Source organism: Anser brachyrhynchus (assembly GCF_964034855.1).
Source record: "Anser brachyrhynchus genome assembly, chromosome: 14".
NCBI lineage: Eukaryota > Metazoa > Chordata > Aves > Anseriformes > Anatidae > Anser > Anser brachyrhynchus.
In genome coordinates this window covers 14,702,824-14,719,923 of record NC_137709.1, presented here as the reverse complement: position 1 = coordinate 14,719,923, position 17,100 = coordinate 14,702,824, and the positions used below count along the sequence as shown (strand labels likewise).

The 17,100-nt window shown below is 50.6% G+C and overlaps 1 protein-coding gene across 2 annotated transcripts in view; it reads left to right on the top strand.

Annotated features, from left to right (window-relative positions):
- Nucleotides 1-147: 147 nt before the first annotated feature.
- The window catches only part of KCNIP1 (potassium voltage-gated channel interacting protein 1), a 241,922-nt gene continuing 224,969 nt past the window's right edge, over nucleotides 148-17,100 (top strand). For both annotated transcript variants that reach the window (XM_080554789.1, XM_080554788.1), the window contains exon 1: nucleotides 148-410. In XM_080554789.1, coding sequence (XP_080410915.1) covers nucleotides 350-410 — 61 coding nt within the window. In that variant the 5' untranslated portion in view covers nucleotides 148-349. The remainder of the gene's footprint in view (nucleotides 411-17,100) is intronic.

Genomic DNA, 17,100 nt, shown 5'->3' with positions numbered 1-17,100 from the left:
CTCTGGTCTGAGGGAATCTACCTAGCATTTAAATTTTGATGGGGAGCTGTTTTGAATAATAACAGTGCAGCCGGCTGTGAGTCAGTGCATGTGTGTTGACTTAAAAAAAAAAAAAAAAAAAAAAGCCCTCAAAGCTTAACGCTTGCTGAACGCCGAGCTGCAGTGCTTTGCTTTTTCCCTCCTCCTTTCTTCTTTTCTTTCTTCTCTTGACTTCCTCTGTTTTGTTTTGTTCTGGTGGGCATTTCACATAGATTTTGTTCGCTGGCAGTGGGAGAGGGGGGAGTGAGAAGAATCGGAAAAACCCCAGCCAAAATAAATCCTCCCCAAAAACTCACAAGTAGCTCTTGCGATGGGTGCTGTAATGGGTACGTTCTCCTCTCTACAAACAAAACAAAGAAGACCATCAAAAGGTAAGACCTCCTGTTTTGCTTTTCTTGCCTCTTCTGTATATTTGCTAGGAGAAAAATGTATATTGGGAAGGGAGAAGGAAATGAACATGTGCCACTTGCAAGTAGCCCAGCAGTGTTTATGTGAGGTGTAATTTGCAGAGGAGAGGCAAGTGGGATGTGAGGTGGTGGAGGAAATGAGTGGGTATGAGGATATTGCTGTGGAGGGGCTTTGGAGGTGAAAACCATCTGAAATCTGTAATTCTTCACCCAGGCATGTACGAGGAGGAGAAACTCAGTGGCTCCATATGCAGAGCACTTGCAGAAGAGACCTGTTTATTCCCAAATCCCAGGCTTTGTAAATCCACTGAGGAGGGAATAACATGTAGCCACACGGCAAATCCTTCCCACTACCTTGTGGTTTCTTTCTGCGAAAGTATTGTTAGAGGCAATGTTGTATATTCAGTAATCCAACACCAAGTGTGCAGTGCTAATGATGTGTGTTTTATGAAGATTGTCAAGAGGAAAAAAATATTAGGATATATTAAGAAGGAAGGGGAGGAGGAGAAGCTCATGAAAAGCATGAGAAAGCAAGCAGCAATCGCAGGGATTTTAATCCCTAAATCCATAAATGCTGGCTGCAAAATGCTGATTTTTCAAGAGGTCTGGTTTGTGTAGTATTTGCTTGAGCTCTGCTCCATTTCTTTCAGGGTTAATTCAGAAATTCCAGGGTGCTGCTGAGCAGAAAGTTGAAAGCACTGTGGGGGGCTCGTCTGTACAATACAGAATGAGTATTGTTTAGAAAGCAACAAAAAGGCAGACCCTGGAACTTTGGCAAGTCTTTCTGCTATTTGGAAATGTTGCCTGCCAGAGCGTCTGCATTTACCAGTCTGCCAGTATTTTTCGGGTAGGTCTCTATTTCCACTGGGTCCGTTGCTCAGCTGTACATACGCTTTTGAATTGAAAGTTGGTATGGATTTTCTATCAATTTAAAAGAAAAAAAGTCTGAGGAAATCTCAAACATCAAGTAATTGCTGTAAGGAGAAATGGAGAAGGGCTGTGCAAGGGGTTTGATCACCTAAGTTTGTGAGCAGGTGTAAAATTCCGTGTTCCTGGTGCGAGGCAGGCAGTTGACCTGGTAGGGTACAATTTACAGCAGTGCGTGTGTGCCTGCTTTACAGTTCATTTTTTTGTGCTATTTATAATGCAACCACAATTGTACAGCTGCCTGGGATGTTTGGTACTGTCTATGCTGCAAGCCAAGCAGTATGGTTGTCTATGCACCGCGTTGCACGTGTTGCCGCCGGGGTCGCGCTGAGGCACGGCGAGGTGGCTGAGCTCAGTGCCATGGGCATGTCGGCCGCCGTGACAGCACGGAGCATCCCATGCCCTTCTCAGAAATCTGCAGGCTGCGTCTGGTTTACGCTAAGCATAGCTCATTTTTGGCTGAATGTATCCATTCCCTACTACTTTGTTGTCGTGAGATTGGCTCTACTCTCTAGTGGATGGAGGAAATTGCTTATTGTTGGAGTTCGTGAGTAGTAAAAACCCAGCATCTGGTCACACGTTTTACCATTTACAGGGGGATTCAATCTTGCTGATGCCTGCTGGCAGTGGTTGTTCAGCTATATTTATCAAAACCCGTGTTCCAGGAGTTATCTCCTCTTGGCTCTGATGTGGTATCTGTGTGTTGTTGCTGATTAGTAGGACACTCGGTTGGAGCGAGAAAGTTGGAAGAAATTCCTTTGATTTTCCAGGATACTTTCAAAGCCAGTAGAGAATTTCACACCTTTTAGTCACTATTTTCCTGGCCGACAGGAGCTTTACGGAGCAGCAGTGCTGGTTTCAGCCGACTTCAGCCACCTGCAGATGTTCCTCTAGACCCGGTACCCAGAGGAGGTCCCAGATCTCCAGGAGAGGCCGAGACATGTGTGCTGCATGTGCCTCTGGGCTGCCTGGTATATTTTATGCTGGATGTGGGCACTTCAGCTTCTCGACAACCAAACAATAACATGTGCTGGGTTTGAGTGCAGTTCTTTGCCTGTGAGCTCAACAGAAGAAGTCCATCACCACTATGCCTCTGGTTTCAGTTTAGGTATAGCGTGATGGATTCTGTAGTGTTGCCCACCTGTCCCTTCACTTGCAAAGGTTCCCTTCAAGAAAACCAGCCCCTTCCCCTGTTCAGATTGGTGGAAGTGGTTAAAATATGATCAGAATGAGTTTAGGCACTGGCTTTTCCAGAGACTCTTGTTTTCTGCAGACCATATAGGCTCAGAGAATGCGTCAGGTTGGAAGGGACCTCTGGAGGTCTGTAGACAACTTCTTTCAACCCCTGATCATCCTGGTGGCCCCGGCTGACCCGTGCTCCTATGTCCCCGTGTCCTTGCACTGGGGAGCCCCGGGCAGGCCGTGACACTTGGGATGTGCTATCCCAAGTGTGAGCAGCAGGGCAGGCTTGCTCGTGCTGCCCGCACTGCGCCCTGCCTTCTCTGCCATGTCATGGTGCCAGCGGTGCCCACGTGTAACTGCTCCCTTGGATATCGCTGTGTCTATCCTTTAGCAGGGGAAGTGTTTGTTAGCTATTCCACTGTTTGATTCCCTGTTATCTAGTGCTTGGTTTTAGTATGTTTCCCCATGTGTTTATTTGAATATTTCAGGATTTATCTAGGAACTAAATACTGCTGCAAAAATGAGAGCCTGAAGAAATCGTTGTAACAGGGCTAGATCCACACCTCTGCAAATACTCTGTAATCTTGGTAAATGTGTGCTCTTCTAAGTAGCTTGAAGACCATTTGTGTAGCCTTGTCTAGCTAAGCAGCTCACACGTGTGTCTTAGGCTGTTTTGGTGTGATACACTAAAAGCAAAACACATATGTGTGTCCTGGTTTAAGAACAGGTGAAAGAAGCAGGTGATGTCCAAAGCCCAGAGTTTTCCAAGAAGGGCTGATGTCCATGGGCAGGTGGTGGGTGCTGGCAAAGGGTGCTGAGGTGCTCTCTGCTGAGCCCATCAAATTTTGGCACAGGAGAAAACTTCACTTGAGCTGCTGCCCCTTGCACTTTGTTCGGGACTGTGGCTGTGGGACTGGTGGCTCATTTGGTCATTGCAGCTGGGAGCAGCAAGGGTGTTCATAGCACAGTTCAGAAGTACAAGATTTATTACTTGCTTTAATGGAAATGGGGACTCTGAATCAGTAAAGGTGGTGGAAACTGCTTTCAGGTCAAGAGCAGTGGTCCTTCAAGCATAAGACCTTTTCTCCTGGAGTGGACAGTGTTGTTTGTAAAGGAGCTCGTGCCTTTGGCTTGAACATGACAAATTAATTCAATATAATGGGGTGTTTTGTCTAGACAGGTTACGAGCCACGTGGCCTTTCCTGTGGGATAAAGATTTCTGCTTCCAGGACTTGTGTTCCTATTAGCAGAGATGCAGAAGCTTTCCCTGGCTGCTGGAGCGTCTCTAGATTGTCTATGAGATTTGTGCCGTTTGCTTCGTTAGTGGCTCGCAGCAGTTCCATGGATTTGTACATTTCCTTAGAAGTTATTTCCTCTGATCTCCAAAATTGATGGCATTTTAATCTCATTCACTGTTGGGTTTCTTCTTGTCTGACTTTTCCAGCTTTTTGAGTTGGCCTAATAAAAGGTAACAGCTCTTTCTCCCAAGTCTTCTTGCTTCTCTTGTGTCATTGGATTGATGAAGCATTGCAGCCTTCGTGGGGCCCAGTGGGGCCAGGCTGAGGTCCTGGGGGACGAGTTGGCCATGAGCTACCAACATGTCCTCCGCACGCTGGCATTGCTGCCACCTTCCAAACCCCAAGGTGAAAGGTTTGGGGATGCTGGGGGTGGTAAGAGCCGCTGAGCTCAGTGTGCACCGAACCCCGGCGATGCCCGGAGGACTGCCCGGCCCGTTCCTAGTACATTGGCAGTTAGCGCTAGATACAAGACTAAGATGGACTTGAGAATTTCAAGTTGCTTGTATATCCTCCAGCAAACATAAGTAATAAAACAGTAAATGAGTTAGGGGAAAAAAAAAAAAAAAGCACCAAACCAACAAGCAACACTAAAAAGCAGAGGGCCAGCACAGCAGATAATGCACCGCACAGATGCATTCTCTGTTTTCAGCTAGCTGCCGAAATAGAGGTTTCTCGTGTGTTTGTACAGTCTGCAGCCAATCGTAACCAAATTGGTGCCTAGAATCAGCCCTTTCCATATTTGTCATGGAAACGTTCGGATTAGCAGATTGTTCAAGCAGGGTGAATTTCTTGTTTTGACTGCCTGCCGTACTCCCCGTGTGCGGTGGGGATGTTTGCACTTCCACTTGTGGGCAAATTCAATTCCAAGAGAAGAGACCAGTCGAAGAGTAAGGGATTAGCTGTGTTTGCTCTTTCTTTTCTCACTCCCATCCCCAAAGAAAGTGAAATATAACTCATATTTCCCAGTACCTGAATCTTGTTGGCCATAGGCTGCTTACCCTGCTTACCCAGCTCTTACCCTGGCTACACCAGCAGAAAGCACCGGTGTTGCTGAATGCGAGTAACCTTATTTTGATCCTACACCAAGCTATCAAGAGGATAACTGAGAGGATAGCTATAGGTGAGTTTTGCAAGAGCTAACAGCACGAATTCACTTCCTTAAGATGGCAGTTGAATAGATGTGCCATTTTTCTGGTGACCAATTTTGAATTAGTTTTGAAGTGAAGGTTGATTTGATATGGCTCACTGTCCAAAGGCATCAGTATCAGTGTCTCACCAGCCATATTTTTCTGTGCCTTACTTACCAGGAAACCATTAAACGTTGCTCAACAAGTCAGTTGAGAATATCTGACTTCAGTCCTTGGATTCCTGCCCATGGGGACGCTGTTTCAGGTCCCTGCATTAGACCAACCTGGTTCCTTGCCAGAGGGAGAACAGCGGGTTCAGTGGTGGTGTGGGGACTTGGTCCTGTGCAGCCCTATACCTGCAGCTGCCAAGTGGAGTGATGGATCTGGGTAGGGGAGCTGCCCTGACATTTACTTTGCCTGGTATGTACCATTATAAAGTAAGTTTTGGTAAGCTGTTTGCAGCAGCTTTATCCTCAATGGGCCTTTGAAATTTGTTCGGGAGCAGCGACAGACTTGTCTTTATCCCTCGGTAGTCTGTTCAGGTTGGGCAGAAAGAAAAGCTTTGAAAGTTGCCTTTCTCTTGCTTCTGCTTCTGCAAGAAGCTTGACAGCCTGCTGCTGCTGGGGTTGAAGGTGTGTGACCCAGAGACCTGGACCGAGCAGCCAAGGGTCCTGGGTGTTTTACTAACGGGGAAAGGTCTCCGTTTCCCTCCCGATTACCTCCTTGAGCAGGGGCAGCTCCGTTCTGTGCTCGGCAGCCCTGTGCTGCAGGTGCTGGAGGGAATGGAAGAACTGCCTGGTTTCGCTTCTCTTCGCTGTGCCCCAGGGCCAATAAACTGTGCTGACACAGCATTTTGTCTCACTGGTCTTTTCTGGTCATCACCTGCTGCAGCCCGATGGGCAGCTCAGGTATGCAGTCATCGTGCTGAAAGCTGAGGGTTTGGTAGCAGCAGCTTTTTCCACCGAATTATCTTTGTAACAAGTGTTTAAAGCAGCACTCAGTAACAAAACTGTGTGGTGTAAGCACTCAGAAACAATTTGGAAAAGTCCTGATGATCAATATGCGTTCATCAGAGTGCCCTGCTTCGCTGGGAGCTGCGGGACCCCAGCCTAGGTAGGGCGTGCGGACCTGCGACTGCTTCTTGGCTCTGCTCCCCCAGCGTGCAGCCCCCATTTCTTCAGCTCCAGTTCAGTGGCTTGCTCTAAGAGCCTTCTCTCACTGTTTCCTGTTTGCTTCCCTATAAACTCAGCTCCTGGCAGCCAGGGACAGTGATCCCAAATAGTTGGTATTAAGGGCGGATAGCCCTGATTACATTAAATTAAACTCTGCGTGTCCCTGATTGCTTCCCACAGGCGTCCAGTGCCTGCCTGCGATGCTGTAGTGTGCCCAGCTTGGAGGTATGGTGTAAAGAGCAGTGGGTGGAGGGAAGCACATGCTGTAGTGCGTTGTACAGCGCGGTGCGTTACACGCGTGTGCTTGTTCCCTGCCTTGGGGCACGGTTACTTTGGGCCGCCCAAATGCACTGCAGCCACGCAGAGCCATGAAAATCCCACTGCAAAAGAGCCGATTAGAGACAGTGGCTTTGCATGGCAGTAGACTGCAGCACTTTGAAGTTTTTTTGTTCCTTAGTAATCCAGAAGAGTAAAATAGGCAATATTTTCCAAGCTAAGATGTGCAGCCTTGGTGATCTTTATCCAATCTTTATCCTCACCAGTTCTTCCAGTGTGAATTACTGGGTGTCTCTGCGACAGCTGGAACGAGCAGTGAGAAGCACTTTGATTTTGAGTGAAAATATTTAACTGTGTAGATGTGAAAGCTTGGGACTTAACATTGAGCACAGGTTTTGGCCCAGTCTCAGCCTCACAGTGGCTAATGTCGACACATTTTTAAACTGCAGTCAGACAGGGTTCTGCAAATTCTTTGAGGAAAAACATGTAAAATGCAGATCTAGGTCAACCGAAGTAAGTTATAAGGTCATGCTAATGTTGGTCAAATAAGGAGAAAAAAGAAAAATGTTGCATTTCCCCACTTACAAACCTAGCATTCTTCCCCAATCACAATGTTTATTTTGATATTTAAACTTTAGTACAAACCTTGAAGATTTACAATAGTTTTCAGCAATGAAGTGAAATATTTTTCGAACTGCAATATTTCAGTAATCAAGATTTATATGAATTGTGGTCCCACCCCACGACTCTCAGAACACTTTGCTGGCTTGCGGCGCCTGGTGCTGTTAGAGAGGCTGCGAGCAGCAGAACCATTCACGCGCTTCCTTCATCGCGCCGGGAGAGCCCTGGGTGTTTGTGTGCCCTGGCTGTTTGTGTGCCGTGATTCCTATTAAAAAGTATTATGCAGAGGACGTGAAGGGACGGTGATGCAGAAAGCTCGGGTACCTGCTTGTTTGCCATCCTCAACTTGCGTCCGCATCCAGCCTCACCCCGTCCGAGGCGGAGCAGTGGGGAGCTGGGAGCTGGTGCAGCCAGCCCGTGGCGCGATGGGGCTTCGGGGCAGATGTGAGGGGGATGACAGACCCGTCCCCTACTAAGGGGGAGATCCTGCATAGCTCTGCTGCAGCTGTTTGGATTTCCTCAACGCAAACATTACTTTCTTGACATGCTCAACACCCGCCACTCTTCGCACACACCAGTGTTTGCTTTTCTCTTGCTCCAGGACAGCTCTCCTCCCCCCGGGCTTGTTCTTTGGGCAGCGAATGGGCAGCTGCCCCGAACTGCCGTAGCCAGGCAGGGCCGTGGTCTGTAGGAGGCAGAACGGAGGCACAGCACCTCTTCTGTGGTGGCTGAGAACAGCTCACGGAGAGTGCAATGGGGTGGTGCCCCGCAGGCTGCCAGGGAACCCCAGAGACGCCGTCAGGATGTGGCCGCACGCTTCTCGGTGGAAGCAGCGAGTGTCGCCTCCGAGCGGGGGAATGGCATTAAGGGAACAAGGCTAGTGCTGAGCACCGGGCTCCTAGTGCTCCAAAACCCATTTATCTGCCTGTCAATTTTTGGAGCAGGAAGACGTGGATGAAATAAGCCATGTTCACAACATTTAGCCGGTTAGATGTGGTGCCGTTTCAGAAGCTGAACTTGAATGCTTTGCACCTCACCTGTCTCCAGTATGGGGCCAGGCTCCCCGGTACCGGCTGTGCCAGCGATAACTCTGCGCTGCCCCAGGGGTTTGGGACCGTCAGCTGAGCCCTGGCACGGCCCCTGCTGCAGCTTGCTCACCATGGGACTTGTGCTGTTAGCTTCCTAGCTGCAAAACGTCGGGAGCCACCAAACATCCATAGCGAAGGGCGATTTTTCCTCTGGGAAACCACTTCTTCCCATGCAGGTGAAGCTCGGGACGCAGCAGGGAGCAGCAGCCCCATGTGCTGTCTTCTTCTTCTCGGTTCAGGGCCCTCACCTGGTGTCCTCTGAACAGGGAGCGGTATGTGGGAAGTAAAAATTTGAAGCAGGAAACTTTTGTCAGTGCAGGAAGGATTCTGCCTGCTAATCCCAGTAAGGCCCAAGTGCATCGGCACAATCCTTTATGTGCTTCTCTGGGAGAGCCAGTTGTGACCCCCGGCTGCGGTGCGGGTGCCAGGGACTGGAAGCGTCCCCTTGCGAGGACCTGAGTCCCTTTAACGCGGCGCTCATTCTTGTCTGATATTTCACACGTGAGCTGGCAGAGGGCCTGGTTCGCAGCACTGTGCGTAGAGAACTAACCAGACTGCAGGCACCCAGACAGATAGCTGCACTGGGGCATGAGGAAAATCCCCCCGGGGGCGTGTATCTTGCCAGACTGACAGAGGCACAGCGATACAGCCCTGATCTCATGTGCCCCGTTCCCCTCCACGGGGCCAGCAGGTGAGTCTTTGCGCAGCAGGTTTGGAGCCGGGATGGAAGGCTGCTCCTCCATCCAGGTGCCTTTCCTTTCCACGGCTTCAAAGCCTCCCCAGGAGCTGCTCCAGCGGGGTGCTGAGCCATTCGGAACCCAACGGTGCAGGAGGGAGGAAGCTGCAGCGAGCAGCTGCCCCATCACCGGTAACGGCCCCAGCAGGGAGCGCTGCGCTGCACAGGGCTCGCCACAGCCTGCCAGGAAACAAACAGTCCTGACCGGGTGTTCCTGGGCGATGCCATCAGCTGTGGCACTTCGCATGGCTTCCTTGGCCTTGTTTTCACCAGCCAGGTGATCGCTGGATGCTGCTGGCGTGTGAAGTTGGCAACTCGCCGCCCCGCTGCCCTCGGGGCCCCGCTGTCAGGCCCTCCAAGATCATCTCCTGCCCCAGCTGCGTCCTTCACTGCCGGGCTGCTGCTTTCGCCTCCCTTGCTGCTCAGCCTCCAGCGGTGCCGGAGCCGAGTGGCGCAGGTGCAGCTCTGTGTGCGTCTGCTCTGATGTGGGCACCTGTCACTGCTGAGGGACGTGTTCCTGCTTGGAGACCGGTGCCATACAGCGCTCAGCGTGGTTTCTGGTCAGGCCCCATGTTTTCAGTTAAGATGCTTGAATTATATGTGTAAAGGTAACTAAAAATATAAGCAGTTAGAAGATATTTTTGCATATCTGGTAATATTTTCCACCAGCAAGAACATTTCAAACTCTCCTGAATTTCTGAAGGAACAAAGAGAGCAACCAGAGGGCCTCCCATCACCTTCCCATGTTCCTGTGAAGAGGCGCCTCTCCGCAGAGCATGCACAAGTAGTGCCCATTTCCTTAATGGCTGCATTTCTCTCCTATTAGCCGGGATGTAAAGCAATCTGTTTATAGAACTCCATTTCCCTATAAATCAGACCCCTGGGGAAGGCCGGGCCGGGCAGGAGAAGCGCTGCAGCCTGGGCTGGGTGAGGAAGGTGCCACTGCGGAGCTGCAGCGAGCCAGTGGCCGTCCTCAGCAGCGTGCCGTCCTGTGTGCAATAGCTCGCACCCATACAGTTCTGCTGTCTTAATTGCTTGTCGTCACCTGCTTGCTGGGATTTAGCTTTACCGTGTTTTGTTGAATGCTATGGGTCCCAAACCTGAGGGGGTTGAGGGGCCGGGAGGTCCAAGCCCTCCATTACAATCCCTGCTGGGGTGCCGTTTCCCGGCGGCTGTCCGACAGCACGGGGGCACCTGCGGAGCCCCCTCGGCTGAGCTGGGTCCCGTGGGTTTGCTGGGCCCGGGGTGTTTGGCTCGGGGTGCCCGTGGCTGCTGCCAGGGGCGAGGCTGACGCCAAGCAACGTTGGTGAGGCGTTCACCTGGAGCAGCTTTGTGATGCGGTGCTCGGGGCGGGCAGGGAAAGGTTTGCTTCCCATCCCGGGGCGGGAGGTCTGGCTCTTCCCAGCAGCTCGGGAGAGTTGATTTCCCCTGCACCCGTTGGGTTTAGGGAGTCTTTTACTGCCTGCGTGGACAGCAGAGAATGAAGCAGTTTTATCCTTTGTGGTTGAAGGAGGTCAGGGCAGGGCCGCTCTTGCAATACCGGTAGGTTAAATAACATGGCAGTGAAACAGATGAGCTGTCTCCATCCCTACAAGACAGATGTGGAAGGGGCCTGTGCAGATCTCTACCAAGTCAGGAGGAATAAGGGAGACATCCTGAAGGATAGATGAGACATTTCCGCGGTGCAGTGAGTAGCTGGAGAAGGGGCCTGGTGTGGGGATGGGGAGGGAAGGCTGGGAAGCTGCAGGGCTGGGCCACGTGTGCATGGAGGTCAGCATCGCCTTCCCGAGATCTGTTTGTTACCATGAAATACTCTGCAGAGTCAACAGGACTGAGCTGTAACTGCTCCAGTAATTGCAGTGCCTTAACAGCTCCGTGCGCTTTGATACGTCTCCTTAGTCCCATCCGGGGCAGCGCACCTAAGTCGAGGTGAAGTTGCCTCGAGCTAAGTGACAGGGAGAACTAATGCGAGCTTTTCTGTTCTCATTTTTCCTTGTCCCCTGATTCTCCAATTTTCAGTAAATATGCGTTGGGTTTTAACCCGTTTGCTGCTGCAGAAGGTGGTGCGAAGGAACCGCAGCAGAAAGGGAATAGCTCAGGGGGAGGGAAGCGGAGGTGCTGGTGTCTGTGCTGGGAAAGGCAGCAGGAAGCGGCTTAAATAATTCTAGCAAAGTGAATATTACGGCGGTTTCCAGGTCTGGTGCCCAGAGAATAATGCATTTGTTAACCGAATATTTATTGTACTAGTAAGAGAGCCTCAAGTCGATTTGCATTTTATGGTTCACATAAATGCGGGGAAGCTGCCAAAATTGTCTCTTCCCCTCCTCTGTTTTCATTGCAGGCATTCCAGAGAAGGGAGCAAAATGTTTTTCCCTTGCTATTTGGTTTTTAGTTTCATGCATATGCATTTCTGGGACAGACTCCTGGAGCACGCAGCAGATGCACATGCTTGGAGTCTCTGCAGGCCTTGGTAGCTTTGAAGCAGAGAACCTAAAACATGAGATACTTGCAGAATTAAGGAGAATTTAGTGCAACAACAGTAGAGGTTTCCAGTCCCTGTAAATAAGTTCAGTCTCGAGATCAGCGATGAGCTCTCACTGCCCTGCTGCTTCCATCTTAGTTACAGAGATGTGCATTGGACGGAAATAGGAGAGAAGGTGTTACAGAATGAAAATGCTCAGAAATGTGAGGGAAATCGCTTGCGATACTGCTTTCTGTTGGTGTTCAGCATAACGCAGCTCGCTGTTGACATGACAGGATGTCGCTGGCATGCTGACACGAGGGATATCGCTGTGAGCAGTCCTGGGTGCTAAACCTGCTGACACACGGCGGTGTCAGGGAACACTGCAAACAGGCTGGGTGGCTTTCTTTTTGCACTGCTCTCATTAGTCACCCTTAACACCTCCATTGAACAAAAATGCAGATTTGTGAAATCCAGCCCCCAAAATCTCCCTGCTTCCAGCTGGAGCGTATGTAGGATTCTCAATTCGAGCATCTCAAGCTGGCACGCATCTTGTTTTCCCTAAGCCTCGGCTTCTAGACTTCAGCAAGCAGAAGAAGGATGTGAGCCTGCCTTTCACAGGGCCTCCCTCGTGCTGGGGGAAGCTCGAAGGCATGAGGAGATGGCCCAGGAGCTTCAGGTCTGGTGGAGCCGGGGTCAGTCCGGGAAGTTTGGGCATGTCTCTGCCGCAGCTGCCGCTCTCTCCAGTGAGTCCATTTCCATTTAGTCTGGAGTTCTGCACCTTGGTGTTGCAGGCAGGCAGAGCAACAATTAACGTGCAGGTTAATTCACGAGTTTTCAGGCTCTTGCTCCCCTTGGTGGCAATAACCTACTTGAAGGAGTGGAAGGGAGGCAGTCTGCAGCTTCCTCCATGTCGTTGAGGGCTGGGGGGATTTGCCAGCCCCGGTTTTGCGGGGGTGTTGCAGGAGCACTGGCTGGAAAGCAAGGAAGAGAATGTAAAGCAGCCAACGGTGCGGTCCTTGCTGGGGGGGGAGAAATATATTTGGGTTGAGAGCAGCCTCCACGAGGCCCAGGGCTCCTTCAAAGCCAGACAGGGCGTCCTCCTCCTGGGTGAGGGTGGCAGGCAGAAGTAGGGCAGGGTTTTGTCCTTTTTGAACTATTAATACAGATCAGAAAAATGTATCGAAAGAGATGAAAACTTTTAAAAGAAAGAAGAAATTTTTGGTAGTATCTCTTTGTTATTACAGCTAAGATTGTGTTTGGTGTAAAACACCAAGCGGGCTTTGGTGCGGTCCTTCCCTGGCAGAAAGGACAGCAAAAAGGAGAATCCAAATTTACTCTCCATTAAAACCTATTGATTCCTCTAAGTCTTTTTCTGTAATTAAACAATATTTTTTTCTTCCCAAAGTCCTCTTCCAAAGGACGTTTTTCATTTCCGATGCCCAAAGACCAAGAGCAGCGGGGCCAGCCCAGCCGGGCACACGCTGCTGCTGCCTGCGGGAGCTCCCGGCAGTGCGCGGGCTGGCAAACGGCCCAGCAGCAGCCCTGTGCCGGGCTTCATCTGACGGAGCCGTCCCCTCCCTCGTCAGGCAGAAATCATCACATCAGCTATTTTAAAAGAGCATCTGCATGAACAGTGTCTGTATGATTTACGGGTTGATTTAAATACCCGTGGCTGCGGCTCTCGGAGGATTTCTGTCCGTTGCAGCTCGTGTTTTCTGCTGTAACCTGATCTGTAATTGTCAGCTTTCACTGAGCGATCCACAAAACTTAGCATATTTTCGGTAATTAATTGCAAATATTAGCTCTCTTGTCAGCAGCAACAGTTTGGATTATTTTATTGTAGGGAAGTGGGAGGGAGCCGGTGTTTTGGCAAGTGCCGAGCAAACAGTGCATGGTTACGAGCCAAGGGCTGCCTTGCAGCCGCTACCTGCACGCAGGAGGTGCTCAGTCGAGGTGTGCCTCCTGTCTCCCCCAGGACCCTGTGAAGCCCACGGACACCCAGTGCCCAGTTTCCCAAAGCACCTGGCAGCTGCTTTGTCTTCTGTGGGTAGGTTTGTGGTTGGTTTCCTGCATCACCCTGCATAGGCTTAGCCATTAGTCCGGGCCAGTTGTGTTAATGAATAGAGCTACCTCTAAGCAGAATCTAGCTCAGCTCTCCTAAATAGAAATAGCCGACAGCTCCGTGACCAGCGTGATGTAGGGAGAGCCTCCTGACTGGCAGGATGCACCAGCACAAATTTTCCCTTGTTCCTGGCCGAAGCAGGGCACATCGGTAACTTGGCCTGAAGCCCTGCCCCGCTGGAGCCAGCGACCACCACCGCGGCTCCAAGGGCCTCGGGGCGCTGCCACGGCCAGCTCGGGTGGCTGCCGGTGGCAAGGTCACCGCACACATCTCAGGAAGCTGTTTGTGTGCTTCTCAGGAGCTGCACACGTTTTTTCTTACGGAGAAAGATTGCTGAAGTAAGGCTATAAATTTATAAAGGCAAAAGTAATTTTTTGGTGTTGTTTTAAAAACAAAATTCTATTGATTTCAAAGATCTTGCCTGTTTGTAATGCAGCCCTTATGAATAGGTGACAGCTTTGGGATCTTTGTCCTAGTTTGTAGCTGCCTTTTTTTTTTTTTAATCAAGCATGGTAGGACTATGAGTGATTGCTGTGGAGAAATATCTGTAGCTAGCTTCCTTCACGAGTACACATCCTGTCTTTGTGAGTTGCACTTCTTCATTTCATCCTGTGGAAAAGCAGATTGGATTTTGCCTGGACTCGAGCCATTAAGCCTCTGGGCGTTGAAGGTTCAGTTTATTGAGCTCTCAAAGAGAAGTCCCGACTTTTGGGGCCTGAGGGACAAGGTAAGGCAGGAGGAAGGGGCTGGCAGGAAGGTCAGGGAGCTGCAGCCCTGCCTGCCCTCAGGGTAGCCCGGCAGTGGCTGGGACATGGGGCAGGAGACGGGGACCTCAGTGAGAAGGGGTGGGGAAAATCCCTTGTGAGATGGGGAACTGCATCTCTGAACACAAGGGTGCAAGCTGATGTCAGGATCCCAAGCATTTGGTTTTTGCATATGGCATTAGTCTCTTGCTAGGACAGCCAGGTTTGCCTTACCAGGGTTTACATACGTTTATAAGCTAAAATACAATCTAACAGACAAACGTTGTACAAAGCCAGCTTAGTGTTTGTGTATGGATACATGAAAAATGGCTCTAAGAGAGGCAAGGCTCTCAAAAAAAAAAAAAGTATAAATTTCTACTATCAACATCATTTCTGTTATTTTTTTCTATTCTCAGTTAATGGAAGAGCTATTTGGTATCAGTCTGTAAAAGGAAAATGTGGAGAGAAAAGGAGTAAGGACAGGAGGAAGGCAGGTAGCGTGCTCAGCATGCCACTGGGACCCAGTGGGTGGCCGGGCTTGGAAACCTGCGTGTGCTGGGGCAGCGAGGTGTGCAGAGCGGCCTGGGTGGGCAGGATCAGGCCCTCGCACTGCTCTGGGGCCACTCTGGGGTTCTGGTTTCAGCTGGGGACAGAAGTGACCCCTCCGATAGGTACCTTGCTTATTCTCGCCATTCCCTTTGGGTTATTCTTAGCGCTTTGTCTCATGCACCAGAAGTGAGGAGCTCTCTGGAGAGGCTGTGGCTGATGTAGCCTGGGCTATTGTATTACCCCGGATAAAGCAAGGGTTGGGTCGCAGAGACCTTGAGATCTATTATTGTCCGAGAGGGGACAGGTGGGGACAGCAAGTGGCAGCAGCAGCTGGGCACGGGCAGCGCTGGTTTGCAGTGCGCAGGCGTGGGGGAGATGATCCCTCGCTGCGGCAAAGGCTCAGGGTCTCGCAGTTTCGGTGCAGGACTGGTGAGCTTGGATGTGCAGGAGGCATCTCTGGAGGCCTTTAGCAAAGCACTGAAGTGCTTTCTGCTCTTCCACCTTCAAAACTGCTGCATTTTGAATAAAGAAAGGGCCCCGGTGAAGAAGTTACTCCTGACGCAGGTTCTGCCGGCGCTGTTCTGCTGCCAAACCTCTGGGCTGGTCTCCAGGCATTTCGGCACTGATTATTTTAATTGCTTCTTGATTTAAACATCCTGCTCTTTTCTAAACCTTTCTTTTTCATTTTCTACTTTTTTCCTGCCATGTGATTCCCCTTCATTTCTCCCCGGCTGTGTTCCCGATCGCTTCTTCCTCTGGATGTTTTTACCTCCTCCCACCTCTCCTGCTGCAGGAGGTAGCTGGTGACACCTTCCCATTGCAGCGGCTCTGCAGCTGCTCAGGACAGCAGGCGTTTCTTTCAGGGGTGGGGGTTTAGAGGAAAAACCATGGATGAGAGCTGTGAAAGAAAGAATAAGCCCCCCAAACCCTCTCCCCAGCTACCATCACCCTCCTGGCTTTGCTGTTTGTGCTTTGCCCAAAGCAGCGATCATCAAAAGATATTGCAAAATTTTTTATTTTTTTATTTATTTTCCCCCTTGGTTGCCCCTGTGGTTCCCTCCGTGTGCTGCTATTGATTAGCCTGGGGGTTCGTGGCACGAAACCTGGCATGCGCTTACAAATGTCTGTGCTAACTGCACTCGCCTTGCACACCAAGCTCCCCCTCGTTGCTGCCTGCCTTTGTCCTCGCTTCCTTCCCCGCCCCTGCTCTTGCACGACGTTCAGGTGGCTCCTGCCCTCACCTCTGTGCAGATTTGGTTTCTTCCTCACTGCAGGAGCTGTGCTTTTTAATGGGATTTAAAGTATCTAAGCAAACAAAAGCAGTAATGAAGTGGAGACCGATTCCTTCTGCACGGCCCTTCAGTGATAGCCCATTGACCAGCAATGTCTGCTGGCCTTTGGTCACGTAAACCTCCCAAAGGGCCTCATGTGGCTGGTGTCTGGGAGAGGAGCTTTGGGTCTCTGGGCTGGGTTTTATCCCCAGCGAGCAGTCCCTAACAGCCCTTTCTGCCCCAGTGCCGAGCCTTGGGGAGCAGCACGGTGTTCCTCCTTTGGATAGGATTGGACAAATTAATTCTCCATAAGTACAATATACTCGTGGCACTGTCATTCCCCATCCCAATGATTAATTCCTTAATTTTACAGTTTCTTAGATGCCTAACACGGCATTCTGAGTGTGAGAGACTTCTCCTTGCGCCTTGTCTTGCTGAGTTGCCTTACGATGTTCGGAGATGACATTTAGGCTCAGAGCTGTTCTGTGCTGCTCGTGTCCAGTTCGTGTGACGCGGGGACACTGAGTGACAGCTACTGAGAGCTGCAAGGGCACGGCGTGGCACTGCATGCCTTACTGCTCTCCAACGCCAGCTGCTGCTTCAGGAGAGCATTTTCCACTGTGGGATGAAACTGTGAGGTGTCTGCACGGGCTTTCTTCAATCCAAGACAGTGACTTCTAGGTCAAGAAGTCCCCGAGTCACAAATAGCTGGCGGCTGGGAGGGCACATCTCTGTGTTTCTCTTGGTCTTGTGCTCTTTCCAGAGCATTCTCTATCTTTGTTTTGGTCTGATCTAGTATTTATATAAGGCTTTGCCTCCCCTCCCAAACACCGCTCATCCTAAACACTGGGCACAGCAGCTCAGAGGAGACTCCTCAGGAATTTTGCCAGTGACAGCACGAGCTGGTGGAAAAAGAGATTCAGGTCATTTCCTGACCCACAGGTGCAAAGCAGAGCTTTGAGGCTTTGCCCAGCCTGACTGGAGTCATCCCCAGAGCTAAAAAGTCTTCACCTGCCGAGCTCCCACAGCCTCAGCTGCGGGGCGCCGCTTCTGAGAAAGGGCACGGAGAACCTGAGCG